Consider the following 20,749-nt stretch of genomic DNA (forward strand, 5'->3'; position numbering starts at 1 on the left):
ATATTTTACATTTACATAGTCAAAACTTGATGAAACTTAACACGCATGAATAACACTTTGTTTACCGCAGAATGATTAATAATGACATTTTATATTATTGGTTATCAAATAAATTAATTTAATTCGGAATGTTAATAATTTAAAAGTTTAAATGATTAAAAAAAAAAATTAGAATTATGTAATTTATTTTCTTATGAAATTGTAAGACACGTTTCATTACATAATATTCATTAAGGATTGGACTCGAGAAAAGTATGTTTACGTTTTTTTGAACACGAAGGTTTTTTTTTTTTTTATTAAATATTAAAATTACTATCAGTTGTAAATCTAATGATGTATCACTATTTAATTTTAAATCAAGTAAGAAAAGTGCTATAGTTAATACATTTTAGAAAATCGGTTAATAAGTACATTGTACCAAAATGAGTTAATTATAATGAAAATATAATTTAACAATTTGACAATAAAGACAATAAATATTTTTCTATTTCTTTCATTTAAAATTTTAAATGCCATTAAAATTTGTTTTATGTTTTTTTTTAGACTTAAATTAATGAAAATTGTTATTTTTCTCTCTCAGTACTTTTAACTATTATACTAAGTTATTGCAAGCGTTTAGTAATTTTGTCAATAATTTCAAATACTTACAGAAACATTTATAGTTATTAATCAAAATTCGTGATTAATAACAATAATAACCATCATTATTGGTTTCTACTTCAAAACTTCGTCCACAAAAAATACCGAATCGTGCAGAAAGATTTATGTCTTAAGTGTGATATTATATTATTCAATATAATATTTTCTTAAATTATGGAATTATAATATAGAATGCGTACCACTGTACACCTATCCATTAAAATGATATTTGGGATTAGCTATATATATATATTTATACGCATCATTGAAAATTATCGTTACCTATATAAGTTATTTTCACCATTAAATTTTACAATTAAGTGTTATGGATTGCCTGCTAGTGGATTGTCTACCTTTTAAAATCTGGACAGTACACTGCGGTACCAGACCTCCAAAAACAAAAAACCCCATGACGATTAAACTTAGACGAGATAAATAAATTAACCAAGACTTCCGCTCTATTCAAGGACTAATTATTTTAAAAACGGGATAGTTGCCAAAATCAACTTTCAATTCACCAGACACATTGCTGAGTATATGGGTTAGCAGATACGCGCGCGGAGGCTTATGATAATGATATAATATATTATTATTATATTATACACCTCCATCAGTGGACTTCAAGGACTGCGATTTTTAATTTTAATCATTGATTATCGTAACTATATTACATATTTATACCTACCTATAATTTATACGCATTATTAAATTTTTATAACGGAGGAGAGCGCAATACTGAAAATGTAACAATGTTTAATAATAATGTTATATAATGTATAAGGTTTAATAGATTTAAATATTTAAAACAAAAGCGAATCGAGGGTCTGCAAGGCGGAAAGAGTGTAATAAGACGAGGGAAAACGGGGAGACAGGATGGCGGAGAATGAGAAGGAGCATATTAATTATTATCATGGTACAAACCATAATATTCATAATCGTATAAGCAATACCTCCAATGATTAATATCCTGATGAAACAAATTACCTTTATTAATATTAATGCGCATAGGTATAATTTTTTTAAGTGCTCGTCAGACATATCATATTATACATTGTTAAGAGATCAGCGTTAAAGATAAAATATATGCACCTATATATTTAATTTTTATTCGCTCCTGTATTATATTATTATTATATAATGTCAGCTTCAACACCTACGAGCAAATATTTATAGTTCTATTTAATTTATTCGTTTAAATTAATTGAACGTAATTTATATTCGTTTAACTCCGCAATAACTTAATTAAACGTCAATAAAACATAATATTTTATTGGCGAATATAAAGTACACACAGATATTGTTTGATAAACATAATATTATAACCATTATACTACAGGTAGGTAATTGATTGTTTATTATTTAATAAATTGTCGATTTAATTCCATTGATCATTGTTTCGCGGATAATTATGTTGTTGAATACATTCATTGGTATTTTATTCGTTCTATAATATATATATATATAATATACTCAAGAACATTTAGGTACTTACAAACAAGTTTAAACATAAAATGATGTAAATTACATGTTAGGTTAGTCAATTACCTTAATGCGCGATCATTACCAATAATAATACGTATTAAGGTTGCATATTTTAGTTTAATATTAATCATTATAACTATTCAATTAATTAATTGCAATTAATTGAAGTTAAGATAATTTGCATTCATATATTATTTCATTACATAATAATATTAGTTATTACTTTTTGTGCAGGTTGAACTTTTTAAATATTATAAACATTAGCAAACCATTTTATTACATTTTTTATGAATCTATTATCTATAAGTAACAAAAAGATAAGTAAACATTTGATCAAAATATTTACAAGTATAAATATTATATAATTATAATATTATATAGGTTTATATCTTTTTATCTAGGTTATTATGTTAATATGTCTATGGTTTATGTTATATATATTAATATGTATATTAGCGATGACAGAAATAACGACTTTTAGCGTCTCACGAAGAGATACACGGTGGCAAAAAAAACCATGATTTATAATAAGTTTGAAAAAAAAAATTATTATTAGATCCCATGGTCAATATTATACGATATACGAAACGTGAGACTATTTTAATGCTTTCCATGACACGATATTTTTTTAAGAAATCGGATTGGAGATTTTCGAAAAAAAAATTTGTTTGATTCGTCGACAACGATTTAACAGGAATAAATTAGCTGGCGGGATGTTTGAGCGTATTATTAAAAACGAATCTATATCGTTGTGGTACGGTAAAAGTTGCACAAAGTTCAAGGGAAATGGAAAATCCCATAAAAAAAAATTGACATTGGAAAACCCGCATTGGTTGGAAACACACACACACACACATATATATAATACGGGTCAAGCTGTGTTCCAATACAACAATAAAGGCTGTGGGTATAACTGCAGTACGAGTAAATATAATTTCACGAGGAGTATATAGGTACCCACCGAATAAAGTGAATTTTTTCTAAACGTGATGTTTGATTGCGGATTACAAAAACCAGGAAATGTTTTTAGTGAGCACTGCGCATTGTCTAAATAGTCGAGCCATTTTTGTTTTTTATCATAATATTATATAAGTTTAACAACCACGGCGACAGGTATCGGGTATCTGGTATCGGGTTGATGCGCATACTATAATATAATAATAAATGCGTACGAAACACAAACAACGTACCTACGTCTTTTATTATTTATAGTAATAATTATGTTTTTATATTTTTTTTAATAATATATAAGTTATTCGGAATTGGCTAAAATTAAATTTTTCATTATGAATAAAAATGAAACGTAGCAAATCACTACGGTTTGTTTAATAGCTTATTTTGGTCGTTCGTCACAATTGTATATTATGTATTTCTTCACAAAGTTACGATAACAATTAATTAATTTTATGCTTTGAAATTTGTTTATTTGGCTTACTACGTCTTATTAACGAACGTTTACTATATTCCGTTGCTAATAATATTATGTAGATTGAAATCACATGTCTAATTTGTGATACGAAATTCAGTGAGATTAATAAGCTAAAAAAAAAATACTATAATTATCTAAATCGTTTATAATAGTTTTGGCACGATTTTTAGTAATGCGTATGTATTTACAAGAATAGTAAGTCCTAAAATGACGTATGTTAAGCCTGAACTAAGGAAGCAGGTGCACGTCAGATTATTTATAACGAACGACATTTTCTAGTGTAAGTACTTATTGATTATTCGATTTAAAAAAAAATGGACTATTCAATTTAAATTCTAATTTTTTGTCCGATTTAAAATCTATGTGTATCATCGTTTTAAAATCTTTAAATAATGTTTCATTTGTCAGTTTAAATCGATTTAACCTATATTACCGATATCTACCGATATGTGTGCATACATATGTTAACGTTGAAAAGCGGGTGTAGAGTTTGATGTACCTATTATATGTTTAGTTTAATTAAAAAAATAGATCTAAAACAATATAACATATTATTTTAATTCCATAGGTTGGTAGCTGAAAATAAATTAAACAAATATAGGTATGACGGTTTGATAAGAATATCGAATGATATGAAATAATAATATAATGTTTAATTCGTACAGGAAATAATATAATAAATTTAATCGTATTTTTATATTCATGAGCATGATTGGAAGATCATTAGTTTAATAATATTATGTTCTATTAATAGACGTACTTCGACGTTTTTTTTTTAATACGCAGTAACAATCTTTTTATAATAATTATAATATACAGGTGGTGAACAGAGATAAATATTAGATTCAGATTATATTCCTTCAATATACGATAAAAAAATGTGAAATACTATACTAATTACTATACATATATTGTAACAATATATCGTACACTCCAGTTCACTATAATGTCTCTATACATATTCAAGCTAATAACCCGAATATAATTGTCAAATAAATGTCAGTGTGTACAGTCTGCAGTTTATACCAATTCATTTTTTAGAATAAATAAATATATTATTTCCATTTCGTTATATTATGTTGATTTGTCGGTCAAATAATAACTATTTGTTCTGATTCAGAAATATGATAGCGATTTTTAAGTTTAATTTAATTTTAGTTCATAAAATACAATTCAAACTCGGTTTTGCCTTAAACGACGATGTTCATACATCCACATCATTATTTGTGTTATAATATAACTCAACATTTGAAAATAATTACGATTGTCTGCTTTAACGACCTTATTAAAAAATGGTTTAAAGAACGACAGTTGTACATAATAACGAAATAAGGGAATATCGCATAATAAAATGGGTTCTGAATATTATATAATATAAAGAGCTTTAAATCATTCGTGGCTTGGTTTTATATTGTTGATGGGGCGGACGAAGGAGCTTCCATATTTATAATTATGTTAAATTGTTAAAGGCAATTATAAAACATTGATCATCCGGGGATATCTTTTCCATATAATTTCGTTTTATGTAAAGTCAACTTGATACTTTTTACTTTTAGAACTATATACTATACCGACTAAACAAAGTTCTGACATAATTATATTATATATAATCAATTTTCTGAAATTAAGGACATCGATCGATCGGAATCGTTTTATTTTGTACTACGGTATATTATGTTTAAATAATTAGATATAAACTAAAATAATATTTGATGTTTAAAAATGTAATACATTATGTTTATAATAAATTAATTTGAGCACTACGATAAAGTCTGTGATGTAATTTCATAATTTTTTACATCAACATTTCATAACTGCAGAATACTTGTAATATCTAACTAATTCAAGAAGGTACCTACAAAGACAGTAAAAATTGTAGGCATTTTAATTTTCTTAATTATTGACTACAGTTAACCTATTCAATATCACGTGTCATTGTGTCAAAGTAATCTTTTTTTTATTTATTATATTTCCGACCAGTTTTTATAACACGTATTCCTCAATAATACAAGTACCTATATAGTGGTCAAGTAGGAAGTAATTGTATCGAAAACCTAGACCTAATTGGAATGTAAAAAGAAAAAAACGTGAATGTCACATGGATATCAAATCAATTCAATATCAGTCAGACACTATGCAGTGACTGCGACACAGCGTGTACTTTACATTGTTTTTTGATATATTTTTTTAACTTCTGTTATAGGAATTGGGATGGACAATTTACGAATTCTTAACGGTGAAAAAAAAACGAATACCCGCACAAAACACAATTTTCCAGAAAATATCGGTGTATAAAATACTTGGGTATTGATTAATCGTATTCATTTTGTACAAATTTAGTCATTGGTACAACAAAATTTACTGCACTGTGTACACCGTGTAGAATAATTTGTGGCTCACTCAATATAATAAAATAAATAGGTAAGTACAATAAAATAGGTATGTTTACCATTGACGCAAATAGCATTTCAGTACAATATTTTATGATGGGTATAGGATGAACGATAATTTAAACAATTATCACACGCCTGTTATAAACATATTTTAGAAAGGCGATTTCGTATCCGCACACCTTGGTGGAAATTAAAAACAATAATTAAAAACGTATTTATATTTTTGAATCGTCTAAAAATATATTATTATGTTATTTTATAAAATAAGTAATAGGTGATGGACTTGATGGAATAATCGGCTTTTCGAAGGATGAGGATATCGCAGATATTGAAAAGTATTGCTCTAAGCCGATATACCCTATATATATGTTGGCGCTTCACAGAATTGAAATTCTTAGATTTTAAATGAATTTTAAGTTATACAATAAGTACACTTGTATAGACACACACGCAAACATAGATATCACTTAATTTATATTTTGTCCGTCATAACAAAAAAAAAATTATAGTATACATAACTTACTGAAAATAAACAATAAGCTTATGATTTCATATTTATTATTTGTTGAGATATTATTGCTATATCCATAAATTAATTGAGTCACGGGAACTTTTATTTTTACAATTAAAAAAAGTCGAATTGCAACCAAATAAATTTACTCGTTTTTGTTTTTTTTTTAATAACTGCCATTGTTGCTGTTGGGTTAACAAAATTAATTTTTAATTTTCGAATATTTTAAAAGTTTCAATTCTTTTTTTGGGTATAGTATTTTATAAACGCAGGAATAGAACATTGACTTGTTTGTTCTATTGTATTATACTAAAACGTTAGCTGATGTTAAGCGTTGTGCCTAACTGAATTGATAAATACAATTGTTATTCATTATACATTGTAGCAAGACGATAAGCATAAAAGTACACGGCAATATCTCATATTTTCAAAAACGACAAAAATACGCGTTTTTACGTGAAAAATATAGCAATCTCCTTGATATAATAATAATAATAATAATAATAATAATAAATGCTATTCAGATGTTTAATCAAAATTATTTACGTAAGTCTTTATATACTTTATAATATCTCAATACATGTGTTCAATTTTGATTGTTCTCGAAAAACAATAATCTATATTGTTATTACTTATTATATAGGTACCTAAAACATACGAATCATGAATGCAATGAATCATATAAACGTGTCACGCCGCATTATAGATAATAAATAGGCACTAAATTAACATAACAAATTGTTTACAAATTTCAAATCAGGCTTAAGGTGCGAACACAAGTGAGTTTGGTTTTTCGAAATCCATTTGTCGCTTTTTTTTCCAATCAGTTATTATAATTTGGACGTTGAACACACGTTTTTAAACGAGAAAATTGTATATTGAACGATGGTTATTATACCACTATTGTTGTGTTGCTATGCCGTAGTAAAGTTGTATTACACTAATAATAGATATTTAACACAATTTTTCATCTATTCATAGTTTTAAAAATTAGCAGATCTGTGACAAACCTCGTCAATCCAAACTCACGCATGGAATATGGATAGGTTAGGTTAATATTAACTATGGTAACTGCATGTCCAAGTAAGCTATCAGCATTTATCAATATCTATACCTTATCAAATAATAAAATTACTTGCTGAATTTTAAAGGATATTGGAATATATACTACATGTTATAAATAGTAATTAGCCGACAACTTTATAATTATTACAATAATAATAGTGACATAAGTAATAATCTAACAAAAACTGAAGGAAAACTCAATTAAGACGTATCCTTGGTTAAGTGTAAATTGAATAGCTTAAACATAATTGTTTTACTTAATGTTATAATAATATGTTACATTGAATTAAAACGCGATAGACCGAGTAAAAACCAAAATAAAAATCTTTAGTTTGGAATGACGTTTAAACTTAATCGTTTCGTGCACTATACGATATGAATAGCTATGAGCTAAGCATAAATTTAAAATACGAACTATTAATATATTTAATTAGTTAATTGTAATCAATAATCGATTTTTTTTCTTTTTAATATGATGTAATACTATAATTTGTATTGACATTCGAGGTTCGATGTTTGGGAGGTTTGCATGCAAGTCTACTAATAAAATAATTAAAGGTGAAAATCAATATTGTTATACCACCACTTGGCAATTAATAATTAGACTTGATCATTTTATTTAAACGAGAAAAGTTTATCAACAAGTTAAAAAAATATACCCATAAAAATCATAATAATTTCATGATTATGAACATGAATCGAGTCCAATTATAAGTATATATTTCTCAATAAAAATCAAGTGAGTTATTAGTAGACACTTCTAGAAACATATTATGACATTATCTAATTCATTTGTTTTATATAGATAGATAGTATTGGACATACTACAAATTATTTATCATCGTCAATATTATTCAATAAATTTTAAAACGTATTATTCGCTATATATCTGTGTGAATATAATAATTTGTGACATACAATTTTGTTAGAACTCAGATGGGGAACCTATGCGTGAATTTCATCACATAAAAAAGCTCAAAAAATATTCGCCGAAAATATACATTTCGATCATCGTGTGGATATAAGCTGGTTACACACTAGGCGAATAGTTCGCGCGCGGTCGCGGTTTTTATCCGCGGCGAACATTCGCTTGAAATTAAACAACCTATTTTAGATTAGAGCATTCACACCATGCAAACCGAGCGGATAAAATCCGCCAACGTCCGCGATCGATCGCGCATGTTTAATTTTAGGCGAACATTCGCCTCAGACGGCTAAAAATAATCACGTTGTTTTGACTGGGTCTATGCACACCGGGCGAACGTTCGCGCGTGATTCCTCGGAAATTTTCATTTTTATATCATAGTTGTAGGCGAACGGTCCTACGTCATTTGAATATTATTATTATAATATTTAATACAAATTTTAAATTTGAATACAAATATGAGTTTCTCTTTTGATTTGGAACATTTTATTATCGAGATATCTCAAGAAGAGTCCATTTGGAATTTAGGTAAGTATAATTTTTACCACTCAATACTCATTATGCACATTTATTTAGATTTTCATTAGATTTTTATGTGGTTTTGCATAGTTTTTACTGTTTTTAGTATTTAAATTAACTTTTTGTTAAGTAGCTTATAGACCACTTCATAAATTATCTAAATTATTTATCTATACATAATACTTAATTAAAATGACGTGTACAATGCAATCTACATACTACATTTAGAATCAAAAGATTATCACGACAAGATTAAGAAATATAAAAGTTGGTCCAGGGTTGCAAAGGCTACTTTAAATGATTTTGACAGTCTCGACGAAACTGGGAAGAGAGAAAAAAGTAAGTATAGTCATCCTAAAATCTATTAATTTATTTTAAAATTTATATTACAACTTTCAAGAACTAATGTAATATTACTATAGTTAATATTTGTATTAATGTAGATATTGAAAAAATTATAATAATATTTAATCTTATATAAGTAATGATATTAATAATAATAATAAAAAATTATAATAAATACAATATAATATATTATGACATAATATATTGCATAATAATATAATAATATATCTAATATATGTAACAAATAGGTACAATTTGAATAATGAATGTAAGCACTTATTAGTATATCGTAGATGTCATCCAACTTATTAATATTAAATATTATATAATATAAGTGAATACAACATATGTTTAACATACAAATTAATTTAGTTAAATTAACATACTTTATAGTATAACAATAAAAACGTAGACCGTTAACATTTAAAATTATGACGCAATATTGCCTACCTACTGAATGCATGAAATAAACGTGTTTAACCTAATACCTTATTCTGCCAGCTTAGCGCATGTTTTGGATTGTTAAAGTATTTTACGAAATACTCCCTTATATCTTTGGCATTTAAAGATGCATTTCCAACACCTATTCTCTCTGATATATCGGGCATTTCACAACTAACAGTGTCCTCAAAATTAAAACCATCCCTACGACGTACAAAATTATGCAATACGCATGCTGCCTTAGTAATAGACACAGCAACATCTGGTGTTACTAGTAGAGTAGAATGGAAAACTCTCCATTTGTTGGACAAAATTCCAAAAGTGCATTCTATCTTTTGCCTTGCTCTGGAAAGACGATAGTTAAATATTCTCCTGCTATCGTTCAAAGTTCTACCAGGAAAAGGCCGTAATAAATGTTTGTTTAACGCAAATGCTTCATCTGCTATAAGTACGAATGGCTGAGCAACACCATCTTCATCACCAGGTAGACATTTATCTTGAGGGAAATTTATTTTGTCAGAGTATAATTTTTTTCCAAAAGGGCACTGTTTAAAAATATTGCAATCGCTCTCTTTCCCAAAAGAGCCTACATCGATTATTGTGAAACAATAATTTGAATCACAGATTGCCATTAAAACCAAAGAAAAAAAATTCTTATAGTTGTAATACTGAGTACCACTGTTTTTTGGACATTGCAACCGGATGTGTTTACCATCGACAGCTCCAACGCAATTAGGAAATTGAGTTATATTGTAGAAACCATCCGCTATTTCCAACCAATTTTCTTGAGTGGGTGGTGCCATTTCAGTGGGTTGTAACTCATCCCAAACCACCATACACGTTTCATTAACTACTTTGGCTATGGTCGATACTCCCATCAAAAAGTCGAAATGTAAAGACGAAAAATTTGTCCCAGTAGCCAAGTATCTAAATAAAAAAAACAACATATTAAACTTGTATAAGTTGTGTCTAATGGATTTATTAAATTTGAACTCGATTAAAAATCATTGTTTGATAAAAATTTATAATATAAAATGTATAACAATTATTTTATTTATAGTGGTGTAAAAAATTAGAATAACTATTATTTAGTTTAATTATTGTAACAAAAGTAATAAGATTATATGAGTAAAAACTAGCTTAATATTTTTAACTTTGTTAGTTAACATTACTATGTGTTTAAAAGTCAATAAGTATGCCGTATATTTATAATTTTATTTTTAGTTATTAAAAAAAAAATTATAGAGAATGATATATTTTCAGCCTGGGTCTATGATTGGGCGTAATTTTAATATTTTCCCCGGGCGTAAAATATCTTAGTTCTGCCTCTGAGTCAGTCTATAATATCTCACTAAGTTTATTTGATGATATTATTGTGAATAAAGTAATTTTATTAATTTTAGTATTAGGCATGAGTATTTACTACAGTTGGTTAAATTCATTTTTCCTAAAAAATAATAATAATGAGTTACTTTTCATCAAATCCAAGTTATGTTAATTTATAAATAATTAAATAATAAATATTATAAAATTATTATTGACAATGCATAGGTATAGGACATTAACTTTATATTAATCTATGTATTTTCACATTGTAGTCATTGAATTGCAAAAAAAGTGGAAAAACTTGCGAGACACATACAAAAAAAAATGTATTACAAAGTCTGGCCAGGCAGCTAATAAAAAAAAAAAATACGTATTCTCGGAAATTTTAGAGTTCTTGCGACCAACAATGGAAAATAGAAAGTAAATATAATATACTTCGATTATACATAAATAGTTAACCTTATATAATATTTATAATCATACCATTAATGCATATAAGAATTTACTAATTTATAATTAATTGTATGCAAATCAGAACAGAAGGAAATTTTAACCACGAAAGTGACGAAGAGGAGACGGAGGACGAACAAGGCAACAATTTGCAAACAGTGGAGGAGGATTTAATTGAAGGGAATTGTGTCAATGATGAAATCACTAAATTTAATTCAAATCCTGTTTTGGAAACATCAATGACATCTACAACAGTAAACAAAAATGTAAAACCTATGCCGAAACGTACGAAACCATCAAAAAAAATTAACTTTGAGGATGAGTTACTAAAGTCTCTTAGGAGTGAAAATGAAGCCACTGACCCAGACAAATCATTTCTAATGTCCCTTTTGCCTCAAATGAAATCTATCAGTGAGGATAAAAAGCCAATGCTCTACATTGAATTAATAAATGCTATACAAAGAGTAAAAAATAATGATAATACATCAATGTATCGTCAAGGATATAATCAGAGCAATTTTCCACTCGGAGGATATTCGCAGACAGTATCTGGACCAACAATGTACTCTCAACCTGCAGTAATACATTCTAGTCTTCCTACTTATAATCATGAGTCACTGCAGCCATCTTTTTCAGATAGTTCTATTAATTTACATTAAGTAGGTAACTAAATGTATCAGAAGTTTTATAATTTAGAACATATTTCACAGGACGTGCACTTACTTTTAATAATTTTTTTTTAAATTTAATTAAGACTATTTTAATCTATTATTTATAATCTAAAACACCAGCGTATTTTTTTTTATTTCACAACTATTTCTCCTAAGTATTGTTAAACTGGAAAATATTTTTTTTATTATATGAAATTATATAATTTGTATAGCTTTTTGACACAGGTTTTTTAATATTACCTATATTAATGATTTAATAATTTGTGTTATTTTTATTATAAATATTTAGAGAACTAAGGCTGCTACATAAAATTATTTTTATTTTATAGAGAAAATATATATAAAATTAATTTTGCGATTTCATTTATGGTTTTGCTTATATAGTATACTTTGCAAGGTATAACTGTTTTACCTTAATGTCACTGACAATCTTTCTTCAGGTGGTATTGAATCTCGAAGAATTGTATTTTTTTTTTGTAATCTATGCTTTACTCGTAATAACTAAAAATTAAAGTCATAATTTTTATTAGAATACAATTATTTTTAAGACAGAACAATTATTAAAGTTATAAGAATAATGATTTTACTTACCAGTTCATCAAATGATGAAATTGACATACGGTAGTACTTTAAGAACTCGTCTGGATGGAATCTTAAAGTCATAAACGTAACTTGAAATTGGCCTTCCCGAGGCCTTTTCAAGTTTAGAGGATGAACCCAAAAACGCCTATTTTTTCGTTTTTCCTGTTTTTTTTTATGCAATATATAAGCAAGACAAACGGTCTGAGTACGACTCAAAAAAACCATTTTTAATTCGATAAAATTATTTAACTAAGCTAAAAAACTGTGAGCACGAGAATAAAAGATCATACACGAACGAGTAACCACGAGGTAATGATATTTGGCGCAATTTTGGTGCGATTAACCGCGTAAAATGTTACAGTGTGTAAGCTTTGTGTCGAAAGCGAATTTAAATCGCCGCGGATAAAAACCGCGACCGCGCGCGGACAAACCGCTCAGTGTGTAACCAGCTATAATATTGTTCAACCCCTCGTGTTTAACTGCACTACGCTTTGTAACGTGAGCGAAAATTAAACCGTTCTTTTTTTCAAAAGTCATCAAAACTGCACTGCTGTTATACTGCTCGTAAAATAAATTCATTCGGTCGTGTGCGGAAAACGAATGTGTTATTATTATTATTATTTTTTATTATTATCGCGTATTTTTTTTAAGTTTTCATATCGCTTGTTTGCCAAAGTACCCTGCACCTACCTATATAGATCTGCAGCGCCAATCTGACGAATAATAACAACAATGGTATACATATTATTATTATTATTATACCTATATTATGTACCTAAAAGAGAACATCGCGACGACAACATTACATACACACTTGTAACGACGAATCGTGTGACGGATGTGTGAAAACAAAAGATCTCGAGTAAAACTATACATCCGTCACGTTTGCTCGGCAGATATCAAGTTTTCAAAATTCGCGTGTCTCTGTTTCGTGAAAATTTACCTGCGGCGTATCCGATCTTCTTGGTGTGTGTGTGGATGTGCGTGTGTGTGAGTGCGTATGTGTGAGTGTGTTTGAGAGTGCGTGTGCTTACGAGATGTCGTCCTGCTCCTCATCGCAGAGGGCAATAACAAAAGGGTACGAAATATAGACGCCAAACGAGCTCGGCACGCACGTCGTAAAAACTTGCGACGAGTGTCATTGTGTATCCACCTCGTATGTATACAATATAATATTATTATCATAATTATGAATGTATTAGCAGAGAGAATACGCATCCTGCGATCACACGACCACGTCGGCTGACTGGCCGCGGTATGAGCATTTCGTCTCCAGTTCATCGCACAGTGTATAATATGCCATAATGAAGTTACATAATATTATTATTATTGCGCACATTGTGTATCATCGTGTTCGATTGTTGGTTTTTTTTAATCACAGGACCTATATTGTTTTATAACATTATTATACATCCGTCACGTTTGCTCGGCAGCAGGCCCGGCTCAAGGGGTAGGCGACATAGGCCCACGCCTAGGGTGGCGTTTAAGCAGCACTTTAGTAAGATGGCGGCATTTTCAAAATACTGATAATATTATATTGTTAGGGGTGGCAAAATTTGATTTTGCCTAGTTCACTATTTTCGCTTGAGCTGGTCCCGCACTCGGCAGATATCAAGTTTTCAAAATTCGCGTACCTCCGTTTCGTGAAAATTTACCTGCGGCGTCGGAGATCTTCTTGGTGTGTGTGTGCTTACGAAATGTTGGCCTGCTCCTCGCAGTGTGCAAACGAAAGGGTACGAAATAGACGCCAAACGAGCTCGGCATGCACGTCGTAAAAACTTGCGCCGAGTGTCATTGTGTATCCGCCTCGCATGTATACAATATAATATTATTATCATTATAAATGTATTAGCAGAGAGATGACACGACCGCGTCGACCACGCCGGCTGACTGACCGTGGTAAGTATCTCGTCTCCGGTTCATCGCACAGTGTATACTGTATAATAATAATATGTGTATAGCCATAATGTAGTTACATATTATTATTATTATTGCGCACATTGTATATCATCGTGTTCGATTATTTGTTTTTTTTTTAATCACAGGACCTATATTATGTTATAACATTATTATACATCCGTCACGTTTGTTCGGCAGATATCAAGTTTTCAAAATTCGCGTGTCTCCGTTTCGGGAAAATATACTTGCGGCGTATCCTATTTTCTTGGTGTGTGTGTGTGAGTGTGTGAGAGGAGTGCGTGCGCTTACGAAATGTCGTCCTGCTCCTCGCAAACAAAAGAGTACAAAATAGACGCCAAACGAGCTCGACACGCACGTCGTAAAAACTTACGCCGAGTGTCATTGTGTTCCGCCTCGTATGTATACAATATAATATTATTATCATTATGAATGTATTAGCAGAGAGAATACGCATCCTGCGATGACACTACCACGCCGGCTGACTTGTGGTGAGCATTTCGTCTCCAGTTCATCGCACAGTGTATAATGTAGTTACATATTATTATTATTATTATTGCGCACATTGTGTATCACCGTGTTCGATTGTTTTTTTTTAATCACAGGACCTATATTATTATATTATACACGCGACTACCAGACATGATAGTATGATACCAATATTGATAACAATTATTATAATAACGATAAATTATTACTAAACTGTATAGGTAGATCCACACTTTAATTTATAATTATACAAATAATTAATAAACGACGCGCGTGAGTGTGTGACAAATTCCGGTTCGTACATTTTGGACGACGATGACGTATTTTTATCGTCCAGCAGTATATTATTTTGTTTTGGTTGTGTAACTTCGATGTCGATAAAACGTTGAAGTAATGTTAAGAAAACCATAATTCGTACGTACACCATTTGGAGGTCAATTCATTTAATAAAATCATTTGTGAACAAAAAACAAAATAATCAGTTTTAATGTTTTAATTAAATTACGAGTTAATTACAAAACAGATATTAGAACTGTTGTTATTAATTATTATCGTCATTTACATTGCACGTCTATAACGTAATAATTTAAAGATAAAGAATAGTTAGACAGGGAGATAGAGAAATTATAGACGGAAATAAAAATTATCCCCATACTCGTTTGACAATAATATAACTTTCCAAAATTCAAAAGTTGTATTGAATTCACCCCCATTTGAATACGCGCGCAAACACACACACACAATTTATGGATAGAGTCCAGAAACAAAATATCCCTTATTAGTTATTGTACTTAAAGTATAGTACTATAGATTGTTATAAATAAGACTAATTAAAAAAAAAAAAAATAAAGCAGAATACACATTTTTTGAATTCATTACTTATAGAATAGTAAATACAATATAGGTACATAATAATAAAATAATAGCATATTATAATGGTAAAAGTGTATAGGTACTGAATTATTTATATAAATAAAAAAACAATATTTAAATACATTCATCGCTCATAATCTAAAATGATATGTCTTAATTATAGACAACGGCACAACAACTTATTTGTGAATATTTTTATTTTTGGTGTATCGAGAAGAAGGGTGGTTTTGCTTCATTGAACAAGTCTTTTGGGATAAAACCATGTTTTACTCGTCACAGATTACACTCAAATTATGCTTTTACCTAATGGGAAAATTCTAGATTATTTTCGATTTATTAACTATTATTTGTTTTTAGAGTTTCTTTTAACGTTAACTCTGTAATACATAAACAAAACTGAGTACCCAAATATTTACTATTGATTTATTCATATCTAATAAAAATGTAAACATTATTTAATTCTTCTTAGATGCTTTTATCCTAAAATGTGTATTGTGTACCATGTTTAAGCTTATATATTGTAGTTATTTACGTTGGGTATATAAGTACATTATGTACCTACAGATTATAATATTCGAGAATCAAGAGTTATTTTAGTATTTTAGTATACTACATATATTGTACCTCGTATAAAATTCGTTTACTAAAATTTTAGCAGTGCTTTGGAAATGTACGAACTTGAAGGTAGTTTTAATTTTTTTGTTTTTGAACTGTTGTGAGTATATTTGATGCCATTGTTCTCAAAAACGACTTGTGGAAAGTAACATAAGAATCTCAAGGGGACAACACAATGGTCCATAACAATTAGAGATTTTATAGAGAATACAAATTTGCATATACACCTCAGTCTACATCTGAAGAGGATGAAAAGCAAATCTACACTCGTTGTCCACAAAAATAATTAAATAAATTGTTGTTTCAGGAAAGAAAATAACGTAAAAGTAAATACAACTTAGTAATGCGAATTTACTTTATCCAAGATTAATATGATTTTATTAGTTAATTTTAATTTTGAATATTTAAAAATAATATTACATAAAATAGGTATACTCCTAGTATTTAAATGGATACTCCTAGAGGAAAAATTAACCTGGAGAATCTACCCATCATCAAAAACCTCGTCATAAACCATAACCGAGGGTACATAACAAGGATGATAATCCTGTAGCCATTGTTAAATCACAGCTCAACACTGCAGATGAAATATATTCTACCACTGCGGTAATAATAAGACCACTCCTAACCTACACAAGCCGCCAGGATAGGCAGCAGCATTCGAAACAAAAATTAAAAATTACCAACTTGCCAAAATAAATTACCGAGAATATAGCACTAAAAGCCCCTAGGTTCAAGCAAAATTACGGCTTCACGGCGACACCTACTTTATCAAAATAATATATATATATTTTTACAAAATATGGGAAGGGAGAAAAAGTAAAAAATATATGAGAAATAAATAAATAGAGTTTCAACTATTTGATAAAAAGTTGAATGTATATAATATATAGATCATAAAAAATGTAACCGTATTATTAAATTACGAGTTAAATTATTGAAAAATTTGAAGTGATGGGTGTAATGAAGAAAATTATTTAATAAACCCCACTATATCATAATATGTATATTATTATACTCGTTATTATATGAGTACATGACATAACGAAAAACGTATAAATAACAGCTGATTCAAAAAAATATATTTATTTTAAATTATATTAATGTGTCGTAGTATTATAATATTAAAAATCATGTTTTTTTATCAATAAAACCAGTTTTTGGTTCTAAAAAAATGAGCTGTTTGTACCTAACATTGTACATATTTTATATACATATAATGTTTTATTTTTTGACATTTAAATAAAACTATTAAAACATCTGATGGAAAAAAACCGAATATTTCAAACAGCATAAAACTACGTTTTATTTATTTTAGATTTTGAGTAGAGTCAAGTATTGGTTGAACAATGGTGTAGGTATTCATATTATCGTTTTAGGTACACTTTTTGGGTACAGATAATAACCCATTTAGAACCCATTAGTAACACATTTATGCAATACCTACGCAAATTAAATATCTAGACTATAAATTATTATTATGTTATAATAAACAACCTAGGTAAGTTATGATGGATGATTGATTATAGAAAATTAGAAAACATCATTCCGGTTTACTGAACTCAAGGTTTTCTTTTAATCATTTTTTTTTTTTTTTTTTAATACGTTTGTTAAATTAAATTTAGAAAAAAATCATTCATGTTTAAATTTTAGCAATAGATATAAATAAATAAATTTTTATTACTATATAGTATATTAATAAGAGTTTATATTTTCTCTGTTTGTTAATAAGATCGTATGAAACTAATATTATGTTTCGACTGATAGCAAAATGATCAAAAGTAACATATTTTTATACTTTAACTAAGTACGTTTAAATATTCATTAAGAACTAGATTAAATAATCATTTAAACTTTATTATAACAAATGAAAACACTCTGTTTATATTATTTATTTTATAAACATTTATTATTTATTGTTTTAAAAAAGTTTTTCCCGTTATTAAAAATTAATTGGAAGTTTGTGGATTTTTCTAAAGTAAGCATACTAATGTAAACAATTAAGGAATTCAGTGATTCAAGAAAATTTTATATTCCATTTTCTTTCTCTATTTTTTTTTCTTTTTTTTACTCATAATTAAGTCAACAAAACTGTTACTGGTGGAGATTTTAAATTTTGGACAGAAACCTTATGGTTTATTCAAAACAAGTACCCATGTAGATGTGAAAAATGCATAAATTTCGTATCGAACAATATATACTAGTAATTTTATTATAATTTTAAATCCATAAATGGTGGTATAGGTAGGTAGGTCAGTTAGGTATTCATATTAAATTTTGTGGAATTGTGTTTGCAGAGGCCATTTATAGAAATAATATATAAACTCAAACCTTTTACTTCATTGTTCTAGAATGTGTATTTATCAATACCCCGAACGGTAATAAATACGACATGGGAGTATAAATTGCATACCTACCCGCCTATACAATATGTACCTACGGTTACGGTATAAATCATATTACACAGAAACGCGGTCGAAATAAACGACGGCACAAGATTTTTATTTTAAAATCAATTTGTATATTATTATTATTACGTAGCTACGGTGTTACGTTTGTGTAACTCGTCTATATATTATACAGTATACAATATCTATATAAAACCAAAGAAACCCGAGCTTTTCCGGTACAGTGGTAAATTGAATTATTATTACTATCATTATTATTATAGTCACGTGGAGGTCGACTTACCTTAAAATTGGCAATCCTTGCTGGACACATTTTCAAACGTCGAATGACCGTCCAGTGTAGGGGCTGCGGAAAAACTCGTCGCGAAAGCGCACGAAATCGAAACTTTCACAGCGACTGATTATCGAAAAATTTCAAAAAAATTTCAACAACAAATTTCGTTCCGAACTCGATAGTCGATATTGTACAATACGAGTGAAAACGTCTGTATCGTCTGTATTATAGCGTGTGTGCGGTGCTCGCGAGCAGTCGTAGGTCGACCGCGTTCCAGTGTGGTGCGATTGTAATAATAATTCCAATAGAGTCCGATCGATGTCGGTCGCTGGAAACCGGCGGCGGATTATATATTTTTTAATTAAACGATTTTTTTTTTTTCGTTTTCGGCACGAGACTCCGCGGCGATCGGAAGAATCGATAAAACCGACGACCGGAATAATTATTACAGCGAGGAGTGGATTAAAAAAGAAAATTATAAATAAATAATAATATTAAATCGACGTTCGGGCGGCGTTGTTACGACGGGGCTTTCGAATTTTTCGCTGATCGTACGACCATCAGACTCGCACACGAGTGAGTGAGGGACTCTCGGAGATGGTATTCGCGGAACGTCGCGACGGAGAGCTAGCGCAACGCATAGTGGCTTGTTCGGTGTGTGTGAGTGTGCGCGCGCGCGCCGTCCGTCGTCGGTGTGTGTGTGTGTGTATCCACGCGGTCGGTCCGGGGGGAAGTCCCCTCCGGCCCTCAGAGTGCGCACGCGGTGGACTGGCCGCCGCCGACCGAGAGCTTGCCGCTGTGTGCGGTATGTGTGTCGCGCACACGAACAAGTGGAAAAACAATAACAGAAAAAAAAATAGGAATAATAACGATAATAATGTTATGACGACGGCAACGATGACGGCGATGACGATGATTGTTTTGTAAATGTTATTAGAATGATCATCGCGACGACGCGGCCCTGTGGCATTATTGCGATGGGTGCAAGGAGGTTACAAGAGCATAATATGATATGGGTACGCGCGACCCGCTTGTGCAGGGCTCGAGTGGACGATGAGGTCTCGAATGTCCAAGTGCTCGAATTCGGTCAGACACGTCATCGGGTCTCGAAACCATATGACAATAATATGGTTTGTTTGATTTTATAATATTTTGTACCTGAAAATATTTATGAAAGATTACGACCATAAAGTCGCTAAACGAACGAGCACAATGCATAATATAATAATATTATGCACACAATAAATACGTAACGTCATGAACTTTGATGGCATATTATTATGACTTTTGGGCGTGCGAATTCGCCTCCAAGACGCGCTGACCGGTCACTTTTAAGCTTATCAATAATTGATATCATAGGTAGACAGAATTGCAATATACTGATAAGGATAGGAA

The 20,749-nt window shown here is 29.6% G+C and overlaps 3 protein-coding genes across 3 annotated transcripts in view; 1 reads left to right on the forward strand and 2 right to left on the reverse strand.

The window, feature by feature from the left end:
• The window catches only part of LOC132952915 (protein phosphatase PP2A 55 kDa regulatory subunit), an 87,317-nt gene extending 67,316 nt beyond the window's left edge, over window positions 1–20,001 (reverse strand). Inside the window, exon 1 of the mRNA XM_061025424.1 lies at window positions 19,364–20,001. The gene's annotated coding sequence lies outside the window, so the exon portion shown is untranslated. The remainder of the gene's footprint in view (window positions 1–19,363) is intronic.
• LOC132952184 (uncharacterized) lies at window positions 8,834–12,559 on the forward strand. The gene is made up of 4 exons (XM_061024378.1): window positions 8,834–8,972; window positions 9,192–9,302; window positions 11,348–11,495; window positions 11,611–12,559. The coding sequence occupies exons 1-4, from the start codon at window positions 8,903–8,905 to the stop codon at window positions 12,182–12,184; spliced, it is 903 nt and encodes a 300-aa protein (XP_060880361.1). The 5' UTR covers window positions 8,834–8,902; the 3' UTR covers window positions 12,185–12,559.
• Window positions 9,572–15,470, reverse strand: LOC132952183 (uncharacterized). The gene is made up of 3 exons (XM_061024377.1): window positions 12,788–15,470; window positions 12,609–12,697; window positions 9,572–10,676 (listed from the first exon to the last, which is right to left on the reverse strand). The coding sequence occupies exons 1-3, from the start codon at window positions 13,001–13,003 to the stop codon at window positions 9,785–9,787; spliced, it is 1,197 nt and encodes a 398-aa protein (XP_060880360.1). The 5' UTR covers window positions 13,004–15,470; the 3' UTR covers window positions 9,572–9,784.
• Window positions 20,002–20,749: the final 748 nt, after the last annotated feature.

Source organism: Metopolophium dirhodum, chromosome 9 (genome assembly GCF_019925205.1).
Source record: "Metopolophium dirhodum isolate CAU chromosome 9, ASM1992520v1, whole genome shotgun sequence".
Classification (NCBI taxonomy): Eukaryota; Metazoa; Arthropoda; class Insecta; order Hemiptera; family Aphididae; genus Metopolophium; species Metopolophium dirhodum.